This window comes from Micropterus dolomieu, linkage group LG13, assembly GCF_021292245.1.
Source record: "Micropterus dolomieu isolate WLL.071019.BEF.003 ecotype Adirondacks linkage group LG13, ASM2129224v1, whole genome shotgun sequence".
Taxonomy (NCBI): Eukaryota; Metazoa; Chordata; class Actinopteri; order Centrarchiformes; family Centrarchidae; genus Micropterus; species Micropterus dolomieu.
Genome location: NC_060162.1, coordinates 10,199,807 through 10,216,469, shown reverse-complemented (window position 1 = coordinate 10,216,469; position 16,663 = coordinate 10,199,807). Strand labels below are relative to the sequence as shown.

The 16,663-nt window shown below is 38.9% G+C and overlaps 1 protein-coding gene across 1 annotated transcript; it reads left to right on the top strand.

The window, feature by feature from the left end:
- Positions 1-279: 279 nt before the first annotated feature.
- Positions 280-16,465, top strand: slc45a2 (solute carrier family 45 member 2). Its single transcript, XM_046066934.1, has 8 exons — positions 280-316; positions 1,780-2,250; positions 4,662-4,838; positions 9,437-9,804; positions 12,158-12,301; positions 13,880-14,003; positions 14,697-14,902; positions 16,177-16,465. Exons 2-8 carry the CDS (start codon positions 1,782-1,784, stop codon positions 16,396-16,398), a joined length of 1,710 nt encoding a protein of 569 aa, XP_045922890.1. The 5' UTR covers positions 280-316; positions 1,780-1,781; the 3' UTR covers positions 16,399-16,465.
- Positions 16,466-16,663: the final 198 nt, after the last annotated feature.

Here is a 16,663-nt window from a genome sequence, read left to right as displayed (position 1 = left end):
CCGGGTATGGAGCAACGACGATCAAGTGAGGATGGTGTGGAGAACCGGGGTTGAAATACAGGCTGGGATGAGGTTGATTACTGGCAGGTGTGGCAGGCTGACGAGGTGGATGATGAGTTGCAGGTGCAGGTAGTTGGCTGGGCTCAGGAGCAGAGGGAGAGAGAGCACACACAGGGGAGAAAACACAGAGAGGCGGGCAGAGAACAGGAAACCAAGGAAAAAAGCAGAAGAACTGATAAAAAGTAGAAAAAAATCAGGACACTCACCGTCAGCCGGGCTGCCACCACAACACTTTTAACTCTATTGATGTAGACAGGTATTTTTTTCTGGAGCCCTAAAAATCAGATCCATGCATGAGTTTCCTTTTTACAAACCACATGAGAAGGAAGAAAAAGTATTTACACATTATAAAATACCATTTTATAATTTCTACCATATATCACTCAAGACTTCGTAAACTTAAGACTCTTAAGTAAATCTCTACTAAATTTAAATTTTAGTCTTTAATTTTGCTTTTCACAAGTCACTTTTCCATTTCACACCAACTTTTTAATTATGGCGCCTTGGAGAGTGGGCCATCTGCATAATTTTCAGTAAAAAAAAAAAAAAAGTAAATTGTTTGTTTTCAAAACCTTTTAAACAACACTGAGTTTACAGCCATGCTAGCAGCTCTGTGAGGCTCAACTTGGGCACTGCGATGCTTTGAGCTACGTGCTAATCCCAGCATGCTAACATGCTCACAATGATAATGCTTGCATGTTGATGTTAGCATATAACCCCGCTAATGTTTGTAAATTAGCAGTAAACATAAAGTACTGCTGAGGCTGATTGGAAAGTCATTAGTTTCGTAGGTATTTAGTCATGAACTGAAGTTTTAAAGAAATGTAAATTTTTGACCTAATGTTAATCTAGATAAAACGTCAGGTGATCACCAAAGTTATCGAATTTATCCTGAAGGGAACATGAATGTGTGCACCAAAATACAAATTAAATTAAGGATGAAACAGAAACTGCAAATGGAAAAGCAGATAAGAACTGTGGGATTCATTATAGGAAGATGCTCGGAAATTAAACAAAATAAAGCAAAATCAATACTACTAATACTACTAAATGGCTGATTTAAATATTTATTACTACTTCTGTATGGTAATGTAATCATAAAACATACAGTAATTCAATAAATAAATAAATATAAAAATAAAAATATATAAATAAGCTTTTAAACGTATCAAGTCTGGTGGCAGCCGCCTCCCTCCTGAAAGAAGAGCAACTAATCACCAAGAAATAAATACTGTACTACTGGCTAATAGTTAGTGACTGAATTGTTACCACACACATCACACACACTCACTCACATGGTTGTAGTTCCTCACATGCTCCTTTGCCTTTACTACAGTTCTTTGAAAGCTGAAGAAGGTGAAGACAAATTCAGTATTCTCTTAAATACACCCACTTCTTTCTCTCCTCCCCTCTCCCTCTTGCATTCACTGAGTTTCCACTTCGCTCTGCTCAGACGAAAAGGCAGACCTTCACATGTAAAGTAAAGCTGTTTGGATCTTGGACTCATTGCTCAACTATGCAGTAGAGAGGAGGATTAGCTCAAGTTGAGCACCAATGCAAGGATTGGGCGGTTGGCCATTTAACCATCATCTGGTGGACTGAGAGGGAAACATTACCATACTCTCTGTTTTTGCCTTTTTTTCCCCTAAATCTCCTCTTTACTCCCTTGTCATTGTCCCTCTTCCTTTCTCCTTCTACCCCTCTTTCCCTCTCTCTCAGTCATGACTCTTTTATCAGAGGACCAGTCTATGAGGCCCCAACCTTGCCGGCTCTCAGAACCTGGGAAACACATCAGCACTTCTTTGCTCCAGTACTCAACAGACACTGGCGCAAAAGAGGACTACATAGACAGTGGGGAGAGAGCTGTGTTCGGAGCCGTGGAGCCCCCCAGGCGTTCTCAGGGTCGACTTATCCTCCATGGCATGGTCATGTTTGGAAGGGAATTCTGCTACGCCGTGGAGGCAGCGTTCGTCACACCGGTGCTCCTGAGTGTAGGCCTGCCAAGGAGCCTGTACAGCTTGGTGTGGCTGATCAGCCCCATCCTGGGCTTCCTGCTCCAGCCCATCATCGGCTCGGCCAGCGACTACTGCCACTCGCCGTGGGGCCGGCGGAGGCCTTACATCCTCTCTCTCGGCATCCTCATGCTGCTGGGTCTCACCTTGTTCCTGAACGGAGATGCTGTCATCTCAGGTGAGGGTTAGGAAGGAGAATTTGAGAAAGGGAGGAAATGAAAGATAGACTTCAAGAAACAGATGGTGAGAGGGGGAGGTACAGATGTATATTTAGTCTTGTCATATCAGACAGAGTTCTTGTTTATGGGGCTGACTCTGCTCAGACTCTGCTAAGAGAGAATGAATAATCAGTTATTAACATTTCTGCGAAACAAAAATATTGTAGAAGATAATGCTGAAATCTGACATCACCGTGTTCTCATTTTAATGTAAGCTCACGCTTGGAAATATACAGAAGAATAACTGTGATCTTGTAAAACTCAACACAGGCAAGGCAAACATATGAAGTTTTATGTTATGTCTCCAAACTGTCAGTATCTGTTCACTCAGATTTCAGGAAAACAAGTGACACATCGATCAAGAAAAAACTTGAGAGGCTCTTATGCTCACACTTTAACTGAAGTTAAATGTGTGACTAGGTAGGATGGTCCTGATGCCCACTGGCACAGACAGGTGATGGAGCATGACTGAGAAAATTCTTTCATGAGAAGCCACTGGGCTCTAGGCAGCGTCACGAGAAGATCTCCGCGCAAAAGAATGTGTGGCCTTTATTTTTATAAAAAGAGATACGTTGAGATAAGATCGGTGTGAGATTACAAGTATGTTCACTGATAATTTCCCATTTCGCCCTTGAAATGTTTTATCATGGGGCTTGAAATACGTCATCCTCAATACCTCAATTGTGTCTTTTGATCGAAAGATAACCAGTGTAATCATTGTACAGGACAACAAATACTACAACGACATATTTTTATCAGTCTGCTACATATCTGTGCATACTTTCCAAAACACAGTGATCCTGGAACATTTGAGGAAATGATTAGTACACTGGGCTGAGTGATCTATTTCATAATGAAACCATACAATCATAGATGTCATTTACACTGGGGACGCTGTGGACATGTCCCCACCACCTTCTGAAATGATGGCTGATTGCTGATTGATGAATGCTGATCTTGTACCTGACACTTTTTGAAAGCATTTGTTAAAAATGTTCAGTAAAATAGCTTGCAACAAGAAATGTTGAATAACAAATTAAAATGCTTTGAGAAAGGTTTATTTGCACAATAACAAAACATGAATTGAAATGTAAATATAGAAGAAACAAATGCTTTTTCCAAAAAAAGTAATTTAAGCTTAAAAAAAAAGCTACTGATTGCTGCATTATATTGCATTATATTTTGAAATGTCTCCTGCCACCTGAATTTTGTGTTTACTTTTTATAAATAAAGACATTTCTACCATCACTTGATGAGGAAGATTTTTCCAGAATGCAAGAAATTAAGTATTAAATGCTCAAAAATTTCTGGGGGAGGACCCCTGGACCCCCAGCTCATATATTTCATCACTGAATATTTCTTCAAAATAGTAGTGTTAAAACATTTTCTCGTCTTTTTCTCGTAAACCCAGTATTGTGCATTGTCACATCTCATGAGCTAAAAGTGTCTCGTCACACCCCAAATCTGAGCCCTTGTGTCCCCACCACTTTTCAACACAAAATGATGCCTTGCATCATACAAGAGAAAGGGCAGCACAATGTGTATTTTTACCAGCTGTGGTTTGTGCAGGGCCGTCATTTCAATTCTGGGGCTAAGATCAAAAGAAAGTAAAATTCAGCTTGTTTGAAATATTGTTGAAATGGTTGTTGGTTAAGCTCCTATTGAAAAGGTTCTGGGCTTTACTGTAATCATCAACAGTATTTCTTTCTTCTGAGGTACGCTGGATAAGCTGATTACCTTTCTGTGTTTCCATGTAGTCAGTGCCACGGGAATCGTGTGACATAATGTTTGCATTGTTGTAACCGCCCTCAGTCTAACCTTAAAGATGAATAGCTTCGTGTTGACTGTGCCAATAATTGCGCTTGAGATTCTACATAGTATTTTTCTTTTTGTTTAACAGCTAGAGAAAGATAAATCCAGACTCCATGTAAAACTGAGTGCAGAGTGACAGAGAGGTGCAATGTTCTGTTAATGTAACTCCAATAAATTTCTCTCTGCTACAGTACATCTACAGTATTTTAACGTTTTTATCTGGCTGTCATATTTTTGTTGCCATTCCAAACACACTTCTTACATAAACCATAAAAAATGCCTTTATAATGTCCTTCATCCCTTTTCAAGAAAACACAGAACAAGACTTAAGAAAATAATTGTTACCTGTCAGACATAATTGGTTTGCTTGAGAAAAAAAAAGTTTCTTATTGTCTTCAAGCGGTGTGCTGTTCCTCTGGGAGGCTTTTTCCTGTAATGCGACTCTCTCCATGCCAAATTAAATTTGCAAATTTGACACTTCAAGGTATCTTAATATTGTTTTTCACATCATTGGCTGCAGCACTTGAATAGTGATGAGATGCTTTGTTCTGTTTTGCAGCACTAGTCAGAGACAGGTCTTTGAGGAGTATATGGGCCATAGTGGTGGTGATGCTCGGAGTTGTGCTGTTTGACTTCGCTGCAGACTTCATCGACGGTCCCATCAAGGCCTACCTGTTTGATGTGTGTTCACATCGAGACAAGGAAAGAGGTCTGCACTACCATGCTCTACTCACAGGTGTGTAATGCACACATGCACTGTTATTGTACTTTAATACTCACTGCCCTTTTTGTTTATTTTATGCTTATTTGTGTCAGATATATATTTCCTTGATGGCTGCTCCCAATGTGCATCTCAATGGATTTGCTTTGAATTAATTAGCATTACACAGTTTTGACCCTGAGTGTTAGCCAAAGCATATTAGGTCAAATATAACCAGATTGAAATTAGAAAAACATAAATAAAACATATGTTTTCTCATAAATGAGCAAACACACAAATCTTTAGAGAGTTGTTTCACACAACTCGTTCGTTGAATTCTTGCCAGTACAATGTCCCCATGTGAAAAAATCTCTTTGTGTTATCAGCTTAGGATAACAAAATGCTTCCTTTTAATAATAAGTCTCTCAGGGAATTACAGAGTAATTTTGGCTCACTCTTACACTCCTTTTATTCTGTGGAATTTGTTTTTGAACTCAAGCTGCTTGTTTCAGGTCTGAGTGTTTTGTTGCCTTACCAAAACTTTAAATTGTGTGTTCCTGAAAAGAAATGTGAGGTTCTCAGAGGACACGATGGACCTAGACTTATGTCATCTGGAGTTGAGATTTCCCATTAAACTGTATTTCCTGATGTTTTCTGAAGGGAGAGTCGAGAGTCCTAAATGTAGCCTAGGTCTGCAGTTGCGCACCTTGTTCTTGTTCTTTGGCAGGATGGCCATTTATGGACAATGTGAGTCAGGTTTCTGACCTCTAGATCCTCTGAAACCTTATGCTATATTCAAAGCACAGACCACTTTGCAATCCAGTGGTCCAAGATACTGTTTAAAAAAAAAATAATCTTCCAGACTTTCTAACAGTTCTACTGTATATGGCTGCAGTGAAAACAATATTGGACTCTTCTATTAAGTGATAGGAGAACTTTTTTTGATTTCATTGAAGTTAAACCTCCTTCAGATTTACACAGAGGCCAAATCAGTCACATTATGATATATGAACACTTCATACTACCTCTTTACTTTGGATGAGTTAACAATGCGTAGGTTGGAATATTGCATGCTTTATTACCTTATACAGAATACATGACGAATACACCATATTTAGAGTATTTATTTACTTCAAATCCCTAAACCCCAAAAACATAATCTTAATCTTACAAAATGTGTTTCAGCTGAGTCTTTAAATAAATGTTTAAAAATATATAAACAGGCAGATCAAGCGAATATACTGCTTGGGGGGCAAGATGATGTTTTCGGTGTGAGCGTCAGTGGTGCACTCAGCTGTGCATGCTAGTCAGGCAGTAATCCAGCCCTGAGCTAGTCATGTGCTGCAGTCATGGGTCTGGGCTGAGAGAGACAGATGCCTGGCACATGACTCCTTCTACACCCCTGTCACCGCTGGTATGTGAGGTTTGAGGAGGAGGGAGCAAAAATTGTTGTGTTTCATGTACCTTTTTGTGTGAGCTCTTTCTAATCACATACTTGTGAAATGCTTTTATCAGTACACGCATTTTCTCCCTGTCTTTCTTTCACAGCTCAATTTTCTTCTGGACAGACAACAGATCTTTCATTAGTTGTTGTTTTTTTTTTTTTTACCAGACCACATAACTAGTTAGTTAAGTATTTTTCTACAGCAACAGGTAAAGCAAGTGATGGAACAATGTTGTTTTGTTGGTTGCTCAATCGATCACTCCAACACTTTGGTCCAGACCAAAATATCTTATCAACTACTAAATGGGTTGTCCCCACAGGATGAATCATAATGACTTTGGTGATGACTTTTTCTCTTGCACCACCAGCAGGTCAAAGTTTTCACTAATCCAGTGAAACATCTCAATGTCTGCCAGATCTTGTAAATTTATTTACAAGTCTTAGACAAATGAAAAGTGATATATTTTGGTTTAGGACCAAATGCCTGTAATCTAATGACATTCCCATCAACCTCAGCTGTACTTTGTGTTAAGAGATAACTAACACAAAATTATAGGTGACAATGTCTAATCACTTTGCTCATTTGAATCATTGAGTTCAATTCAGTTCAAAGATTCCTAGTCACTGACTATGTATTTCGCTCACTTTTAATCTAAGCTAAGCGGTCACATCACCGTTCAAATGCACTTCAGTATACACATCAGTAAGTGAACGCATCACCGTAGCCCACTACTGCAAAGTTTGGCTTCACTTCAGTAGTAAGTTCAGTTGATTGCTGGTTCAAAATGTTTCACTGTACAAGCAGTGTTTATGTTAATAGCTCACCAGCTGGATCTCAGTAGCTTTCAATGAGGAAGTAATATACTGTGTATCAGATCTAAGCTCCCAACAGTGCTCTTAGTCCCTAGTGAGAAGAACCTCACTGCTAAAAACTACTGATTTACAGGGAAGACCCTCTTGAAGCGAACAAATTGTGCAACATCGCCTCCACCACTTTTTGCTCATCGCTCTGGGCATGCTTTGGATCGCAAGCTAGCGAGTAGCCTGCACATTAGCAAATATTGTCTAAATAAGCAACCTGCTCTTTCTCCTCGAATTTACATGAGGTGGTGGCAAGTTGCACTTCAGTTTTTGTTTGTTTCTGTAATCCAGGGATCCCAGAGAGTACAATAATAATGATCCTCTCCTTCAAAGACATGCCTTAAAAGCAAGTAACAAATAAACTTACTGGTCTACTGTGTTGCTTTATTCTAGTCTGTTTTTCGTCTGTGTACTGTGTACTACTGTGTAGCAGGCAGGCAAATTTCACCGTCATTTCAACCCCTTCCTTTTCTCGTATTGCTGCTCAGTCACATGGAATCCCATAAAGCTTTGCAAAGCAATTTGCTCATTTCTTATAGAAAGATGGTGAACTTGGTTAACACCTTTAATCCCGCTAAACATCTGCATGTTAGCATTGTCAATGTGGGTGGTGATGACGGAGGGAATAACTCACATGCCTCTGGTGTGGGAGACCTGGGCTCGATTGAATGTGTCTCTCAGCAAGACTTAACTCCTAGTTATTCCAGAGGCATGCGACCTCTGGCATATATAGCAATTGCTGCTAAAAGTTGTGTCAGCTAAATGATTAATTATTATTGTGAGCATGTTAGGATGCTGATGTTAGTATTTAGCTCATTTAGCCTGATCACATCCTTGTTCACAATAAAGATGTAATATTTATAATAGTTATTTCATTTAATGTATATGAACTACTCGGGCCTCCCTCTCGAGCTCATTTAGCCGTGCAGAAAACGATTTTTGATGTTGTAATGTGAAACCACTTAAGTATAATCATTACCTGATAGCCTATTTACATCAAATTGTACCCTGTTTCTGTTATTAAAATCTCTCTCCCACTTGTTTTCAATCTGTGCCTATTTTTTATACAGTCCACAGTGAGCCACATGATATCTCTGTTTTGCTCTGTTGCACTGTGCTGCAATAAAAAGTTAGAGTTATTGAGTTATTGCAGGGGCAGAAAGGTACACACTAAAGCTGACATTAATGACACAGAAAGAAAAGGTGCAAGGATCTTCAGTCAGATAAGAGTGTTCAAAGCAGCACCCAACAGCAATGTTCCAGTCATGTAGCCACAAGTGAAGTGTGACTCCTGGTTGTGGTTATTACTTTACCTGCCAGTTGGTGTAATGTAGAAAAACAGCCTCCATTTCAGGTGACCAACTGTAAAAGACTGTTTATCTTCTCTGGCTGACACATAAAGCCTGTACATGTGTATCTCTCAATGTTGGCATGTGATCACACGTAAGGAAAACAACAAAACCATATATGTATCATACAGTGTATGAATGTCTCCTTTAAGGGCAATATTAAAGAAAGAAACAAAAACATGATCACAAGCAGGCTGTTCACTCATATTGTGTACAGGCAGTCAACACATTAAGCGGTACGGCTGCAATGAGGGTTTTCTGTCCATCTGTCCAAGCTGTGTTCTTTTAGCTTCGTCTCTTTAAAGTGCTTATTAGAGAAGCGGCCAGTCTCTTGCCTTGCTGGAAGCTGGAAGCATTTAAGTTTCCAGTAGCAATAATGTGAAAGGGAAGGGTTGTGAAAACTAGCAAGAGCAGAGAGAAATGACATATAATGCCACACTAAAGCACATGTTGTGTGCAGGTAGGACTGCACTCAGGTTCCTTCTGAGTGCAGCTGGTAAGCCTTCATGTTAGTGGCTAGTTCCTGATGCGCTTGAATATAGAGTTTTATTCATATTGTATTTAGCTGTGTCTCGCTAATCTAATAATAATAATAATAATACATGGGAATCTTGTCTTTTATACTAATGTGGTGTTTATCATTTAATGTTGATTTGTACTCCATGTTGGCAGAGATCATTTCTTAATTGTACAGCAGTTAAATGTGCAGCAATATAATTATTTCTGTTGTTCCTTTACTAATTTTTTATACTTATTTTATAGAGGTGTGTACCAGCAGAATTAAGAGGAAGACATGTTTCTTTTGTAGTTCAGTATGTCCAGTACTTTACATAAAGTACTGGACACACTGTCATTTTCAAAAGGAGATCCACACTGATTTTATTTGCTGTGTACTCATAATCACTTATTCTGACTGATTATGAACTACTGCACTTGTTTCGTCTACGTAGTGTTTTAATCTTTGTCACTGTATATTCCAGGTCTGGGCGGAGCGTTCGGCTACCTGGTAGGAGCTATGGACTGGGGTCATTCTACAATTGGCAAGCTGCTAGGCTCCGAGTACCAAGTCATCTACTTCTTTTCAGCCTTAACGTGGGGCATCTTCCTCGCCGTACATCTGTTCAGTATTCCAGAGCAACCTTTGGACAAGGTGTCATCCGCCTCTAACCCCTCACCTCCCAGTGCCCTCCGCCTACTGGGCTCCCACAGCAATGGTTATGGAGCATTGGCTAAAGAGCCCATCTCTCCTGTGATTCCTGCAAGCATCTCAGACCTCAGGCCTAGATCTTTCTCTGCTCTGGGAGAGGCCAACTCGGTGACCTCCAGCGCCAAGCAGCCAAACAAGGAGGTATGTGATGTTCAGGAAAAATGGTCTCTGAGGATGCAATTATTTTAGCGCACATGTATATAGAATAATAATAATATAATAATAATAATCTTTATTTGTAGAGCACTTTTCAAAAACAAGTTACAAAGTGCTTTAACAAGTGTAAAGACAATAATACCCCCAAAACAATAATACAAAAACAATACAAGATAAAAGCAAAAAAACATTGAAAAGACTAAAATACACACATGGTAAAATAATAATACAGATTTGTTTAGTCATCCATTCATTTTCTAAATCACCTACCTTTATTTATAGAATTTAGCCATTATGAAGAGAATATTGACATGCAATGTAGCCTCAAGGGTTAACTTGGGCATTTTTCTATCTATTTTCCCATGTTTTTGTGTGTATGTGACTAATGGGCACAACAATCTTTGATATTGGTCCAGTATTGAGTGAGCATGTTGCATCGTAGCCTAATCCTTGAAGGAAATAGCACACCATCAAATTACATCCCCTAAATATGTAATTTGTTTGTTTTTGCCACTGACAGGCTCAGATTGTTGCAGTAAATGTCTGACAATATTATGGAAAGTATACCTACACAGACCTTTTTTAATGTGTAAGATATTTTTTGATTATACGGAAACTGTTGCTATATCGCTCAGTTCAAAGACACCAGACTCCATTGAGAAAAACATCCATTTACTAGTGATTCCCATGTGGTCTAGCCTCAGGGTTCACACACTGACCAACCTAACCCACATTTAGTATACTTCCATCCATCTATTCTATCTGTGGATACAAACCCATTACCTCCCTGCTGTGAGAAAACAGTGCTAACCACTGAGTTTCCCTTCAAATTAATTTCCCCAAATGAAAACTAAAACAACATAAGTTCAACTGGGGCTTAAAGCTCAACGAAGTATATGCCTGACATGGCAAAAGTGCAATTAGGGCTTAACACCAACATTAAAAAACATTAAAAGCATTGCATTAGCAGTTACAACTAGTTCAGGTTGCTAAAACAATTTACAGCATTTCATCTAAACAAAACTAGGCTACTAACAGGCTACTTGTATCTAGGGCAGAAACATATGCAAAAAAACATATTGCGATTATTTGTACAGATATTGCGACTGCGATCAAGAGTCACGAATGGGATTAATGGGAATGGTACTTTACACATTTTATTTTTACTGAAAAAATATAATACTTATAGTGGGATGTTGTGACACCACTCCTGCGTTTTGGCTATTGCACCTGGCCATATTGCAATTTCGATAATATTTATATTCAGGCACTTTAAAAATGTTACAATAATAAAAGCTTATTTCTTTTCACGTGTTTGTTTACAGCATTATATGTTGATATTTATATCATAATAGGCTGTATATTAACTTATTGGGAGAAAACCAGTACTTCTATGTAAAATCAGACTTTAAGCACCTCCATATAGCCAAAATGGTATGATCCTCGTTTCATAAAGGCTCTGCGAAGATTTAACTGTGAGATTGGTTGAATCCGGCCCCTCCTATCGAATCATCAAATCTTCAACCATTCACGATCACCCCTACCTCCTTCTGGCTTTAACTGTCCCCAAAAATTGATGGCATCAAACTGGCTTTACAGTAGAGGGAAAACAGACTGTACCAAGTTTGAGAGTGCACACAGGTAGGCAGGTAGACCGGCAGGTAATCCAACCAACCATTTAATTTGGGCTGAATCATAACATATTGTTTTTATTTTTGTGTCAGTGCATTTGATTTATTGATTGCCATTGGGATGTAAAGAGAATTTAAACAAATATAACTAACTTTGGTTTGTCTGTAAGGGGAGCTTCCTGTTTAAAAGTGTTTTCAAAACCTCACCAAAACCAGCCTGAACTGCTTGATTGTCTGGTGTAAATTAGAAATAAAAAAGGCTAAGCTCTACAGAGGAAACTTTTCAAATAACCTTGTGAAGATGATATACAGTAGTATGAATATATCCTTTTTCCCACATTATGCATTGAGTGTGGTTAATATTATTGTATTGAGTATTAATGAATTATTTTTTGTTTCCATAAACTCTTGACCTCAAACCAACTGAGATGAGTTGACTTCTAAATCTGTTTGATGAAAAAAAGGAGGATTTTGTATCATCTTGCTGAAATAGCTTTCAGATTGTCTACAGGATGATATAATTGATGGTTTTGAAGAGCAAAGTTTGCCCTTGTGTCTATCATCATCTCATGTCTCTAATGAGCAGAGTTTTTTGAATGGCCTTCAGCTGTGGGCTAGCAAGGAGTGCTGTGAAAGACATTTTTTAAAATCCTGTCAGTGATGGAGCTGTTGGCACTGATGTCTGTGATGTTTGTGTGTATCTGCAGGCCCAGAAGAGGATGACATTCAGCTCGCTGATGAGAACTATCATCAGCATGCCAAACCACTACCGCTGCCTGTGTGTCAGTCACCTACTGGGATGGACAGCTTTCCTCTGCAATATGCTCTTCTTTACCGATTTCATGGGACAGGTATTGATTTTTGTGTGTCTGTGTGTGGGCTTCTTAAAAAGATGAAACAATAAGTGCTATAGCATTAACAGCCTAACCGATTTGTAACTAAGTACATTAAAAAGGTTTTAATTACCCATCACTGCTTTCTGCCTTTTCCTGTGCTGTGTATAGCTCCTAATCTCTGCTTATTTTCCTGTACGTGTGGCAGATTCAAACTGACTTCTGCCACTTCTAACTCTTGATAATTATTTAATTGTTTTTAGTCATGTTTCAAAAAGAAATTCAAAATATTTGAATAACAGTTTCTTCTCGATTTGTCCTAGCTAACAGAGGGGAATTAGGTAGCAAACGACTGCTGGTGGTAGCTGGACAGATACTAGAGTGGTATCAACCATCTCTCGGTTAAATATGAAATTGCAGCCAGTTGGCTTAGCTTAGCATAAATACTGGAAACATGGTGTAAACAGCTAATCTGGCTCTGTCCAAAACCACGCTAAAGCAACTTGGGACAACTTGTTAGTTTGCCAACTTTAGATGTGTTCATAGGCATTTTAAACTTTTGGACAGAGCCAGTCTAGCTGTCCCCCTGCTTCCAGTCTTTATGCTAAGCTAAGCTAACCATCTCCAGGCCACAGCTTCATATTTATTGTACATATGAGTGTTTCCTATTAGTACATGAATTGTACACTTCACAACATACACTCTTTTTTTCTTGCAAAATCCTAAGATGAAGTTGTGTAATTAATATGTTAAGTCCTAAAACCATTAGTCACACAACAACATGCATTTTACCGTAGACTATTTTGATAATTCATTAATCATTTAAGTCATATATAAAGCACAAATGTTGAACATTCTCTTTTTGCAGCTTCTCAAATGTAAACAGACTATTGCTTAAAATTTGCAATTATAAGATGTCACCTTGGGCTCTGACTAACTGGGGTATTTTTCACTATTTTAAGTTTCTCAAAGAAATAATCAATTAATTAATTAATCATGGAAGCAATTTTTTAATTGCGTCCCTAAATATGACTCAATGTCAAAAGCGCCAAGTGTCAAAGTGGGAACAATAACATTAAAGGTGAAGAACAACAAGCTGCAATATGTTTTTCATTTCATGCTTCATTAATCCCTGTTTGTGTGGGGGCAGACAGAGGGTAAGGGCGGGGGAGGGAGCAATGTGTTATTGTGTGTGACATGTGTAATAATGATGAATGCTTTACAGTTTCACGATTTGCATGCTGATCAAAGGACGCACATCACACCATGACACAACACTCAACCGTCACGCTTCACAAGACCCGATGCACAAACATGTCATCTAAATTTGCAGGCATTGTTATCAGGGATAGCAAATGTATAGTCTGTGGCTCCCTGTTGAGTCTGAATTTGCTTCTTTTTATGGGAAAGAAAAAGATAAAAGCATGTATTAAATGGGGAGGCCAACATTTAATATCTATATCAATGAAGCTGTGTGTTTGGATCTCCTCAGCCTTTCTGCTCCTTTGGCTTTGCTATTTCTCTCCTTAAAATAGTGCCATGTATTTTGACACTCTGTTCTTCACATTTCACATTTCTCTCTTTTCACTTTTGCAGATTGTATACAAGGGAAATCCTTACGCGGAGCACAACTCTACAGCCTACAGCACATATGAGAGAGGAGTTGAAATAGGCTGCTGGGGACTTTGCATTAACGCTGTGTCCTCTGCTCTCTACTCCTGTAAGTAACTGTGCAAGTGACAAGAACAAAGAGAGAGTAATTACAGTATTTGTGTCTTTGTTTGTACGTTCATCATAGCAGCCAGCATCTACTAACATCGGCATATTCTGCACTGACATCATTAGCTTCCCCGTGAATGGCAGCCTGGCGAGGTTGTGGAGGGTAACAGACAGCAATTACTGCTTCCTACTCTTTTGCGTTGGGCTTACAGGCTGTAGAGTGCTGCAGCCATTCATTAGATGGCCCTGCACAAATGAAACACATGTTTTGCCCAGAAGCATGCTGGGCGTGGGTTATGATGTTCATTTAAATCAAACAGAAGCTCTGCTATAGCTGCAGACACATAAAATAACAATGGTGAAAGAGAGGGGAATAAAGTGCTATATTCAAAGCAAAGTTCAGCCTCTGTGTGTAAAATTTGCTCAATAGTCTGAATGCTGAGCAATGTTTTTTGCTGCTCTGAAACTAAATGAAAGCCTGTTGGATCAAATGCCCAGTCAACTGTAGCAAAACTACTGCATGCTGTGGAGTGTTTCAACATGTTTATAATAACATCTTTTAGATGTGAAGTACCATAAAAGTCATGTAATCCCATATCTATCATGAATCAGCACGTCACGTTGGTATTTCCTGATTCTCAAGTAAAATTCATCTTTGTAACCGTGCATTCCGTGTGTGTTTGTGTGTTTTTAGATGTGCAGCGTATCCTTCTCCCATACATCGGCCTGAAGGGATTATACTTTATGGGCTACTTTGTGTTCGGCATGGGCACCAGCCTGATTGGCCTTTTCCCCAACATCATTGCCACACTGACCCTCTGCAGCGTGTTCGGTGTGATGTCCAGTACGCTCTACACCATCCCATTCAACCTAATAGCAGAGTATCAGCGTGAAGAAGAGGTACTGGGCTGGCAGTAGAAATTTTTTTTAAGGGTTGAGATGCATTTGAGTGCAAGAAAAACGCTGTGCTCAGCTAACATGTTTCTTTCATGTTCACGTTTCATGTTTTTTGTGTGTGTGTGTGTGAATGCTACATAAATGCAGTAAATTTAACAACCATTATTTCTGAAACAATTTCCAACAAAGCCGCAACAATTAGTCCCTGAATAATGGTTCATAAATCATTTTCTGGTTCATAAATGTAAGCCAAAGCGATTAATCGATTATTCAAGAAAATTGTGTGCAGATGAATCAGTACTGAAAGTAATGGTTAGTTGTAGCCCTTAATTTTAAAATAATTTTTCCCCTCTGCTAAATTTTGACATGAACACGGAATAAAAGGAATTAATTTGGGATAGCGAACCCTTTTTGTACTTTTAGAGATGAGATACATGAAAATATCTGAAAGGCATGAATGAAAGGTTTAATTTTAAGGGGTACTCCATTATTCTTCCATTTAGTATTTCAGTTGATAAAGTTTGGGGTACTAAGAAAGGTCAAAAAATTTAAGCAAAAGAGATCATTTTAATCATTACACTTCAAATAATGCAGTTGTCACCAGGCCCTCCCTCCCTGCCACAAGGCTTTTTGAAGTTGAACCTGAAAAGCTCCCTCCAGTCACACAAAATACATTATTTAACTGTTTGCAAAGGCTGAATAGGACTTGTGAAGACTATAATGACTTTCATGTGTTATCAATGCTTTAATTAAATTTACTTTATTCAAAAAACAACAACTGTATAAAATAAGTGTCAGGCGTCAACACTGTTTTTCAGGAAGTCGTGGGTACAATAAAGAATAAACAATAAAACAGTAAAACAAATAATATGTATCAGATAATAGCAGATGACTGTCAAGCAATCAAATACACATTCAGATTTCAGTTTACATTTGTCTGAAGACTAGTTTGTTCCCTTGTGGACATGTAGTTGTTTCCACATATAGTCACCATACTACTGGAGCCTGCTCTTGAACATAGCATTGTTTGCAGCGGGGGTTTACCTGTTTAATAATTTCTGTTGCTTGTATTTAAAACTCTCTGCCAACTCACTGCCGTTTAAGAAGCTGCTTTTAATATCAGGGAAGTGGACAGATCTGGAAGAAAATAAGATTTCAAATTTCTGTTTAGGGGCTGTGGACATTTCGGGCAATACAGAAATTGATGACATGATATATTCCTCCCATTTTTCCCCCTCCCTCACTTATCACCCCCACACTTCCCACTGTGCTTCTAGGAACAACTGAAGCTGCAAGAAAGCAATGAAAGTCAGCGAGGCACCGGGGTGGACTGTGCCGCACTCACCTGCATGGTCCAGCTGGCTCAGATTATTGTGGGTGCGGGGCTTGGCGCTATGGTGAACATGGCAGGAAGTGTAATCGTGGTAGTCCTGTCGGCCTCAACCGTGTCCCTGTTAGGTTGCATCTTTATCGCCCTTTTTATCAAATCGATGGAATGATTCTGCTTATGTAAAAGTATTTTAATGCTATGGTTTTACTAAATAAAGATTCATTATATCCCTAAAATGTGTTTGATGCATGTGATTCTTTTTATTTTATGCATGTGACCACTTGATTGACATTCAGGACTCTTTGCAGGGTTTGTCTGCAGTGGTGGAGCCAGGCACAGGAGGCCAAATAGTTAATATTAAAGAAAAAATGTGCTGTCTTGCTGAGAGCTCTAGATTAATAGATCGATACCACTCTCTTTTCTGGTGGTGGAAG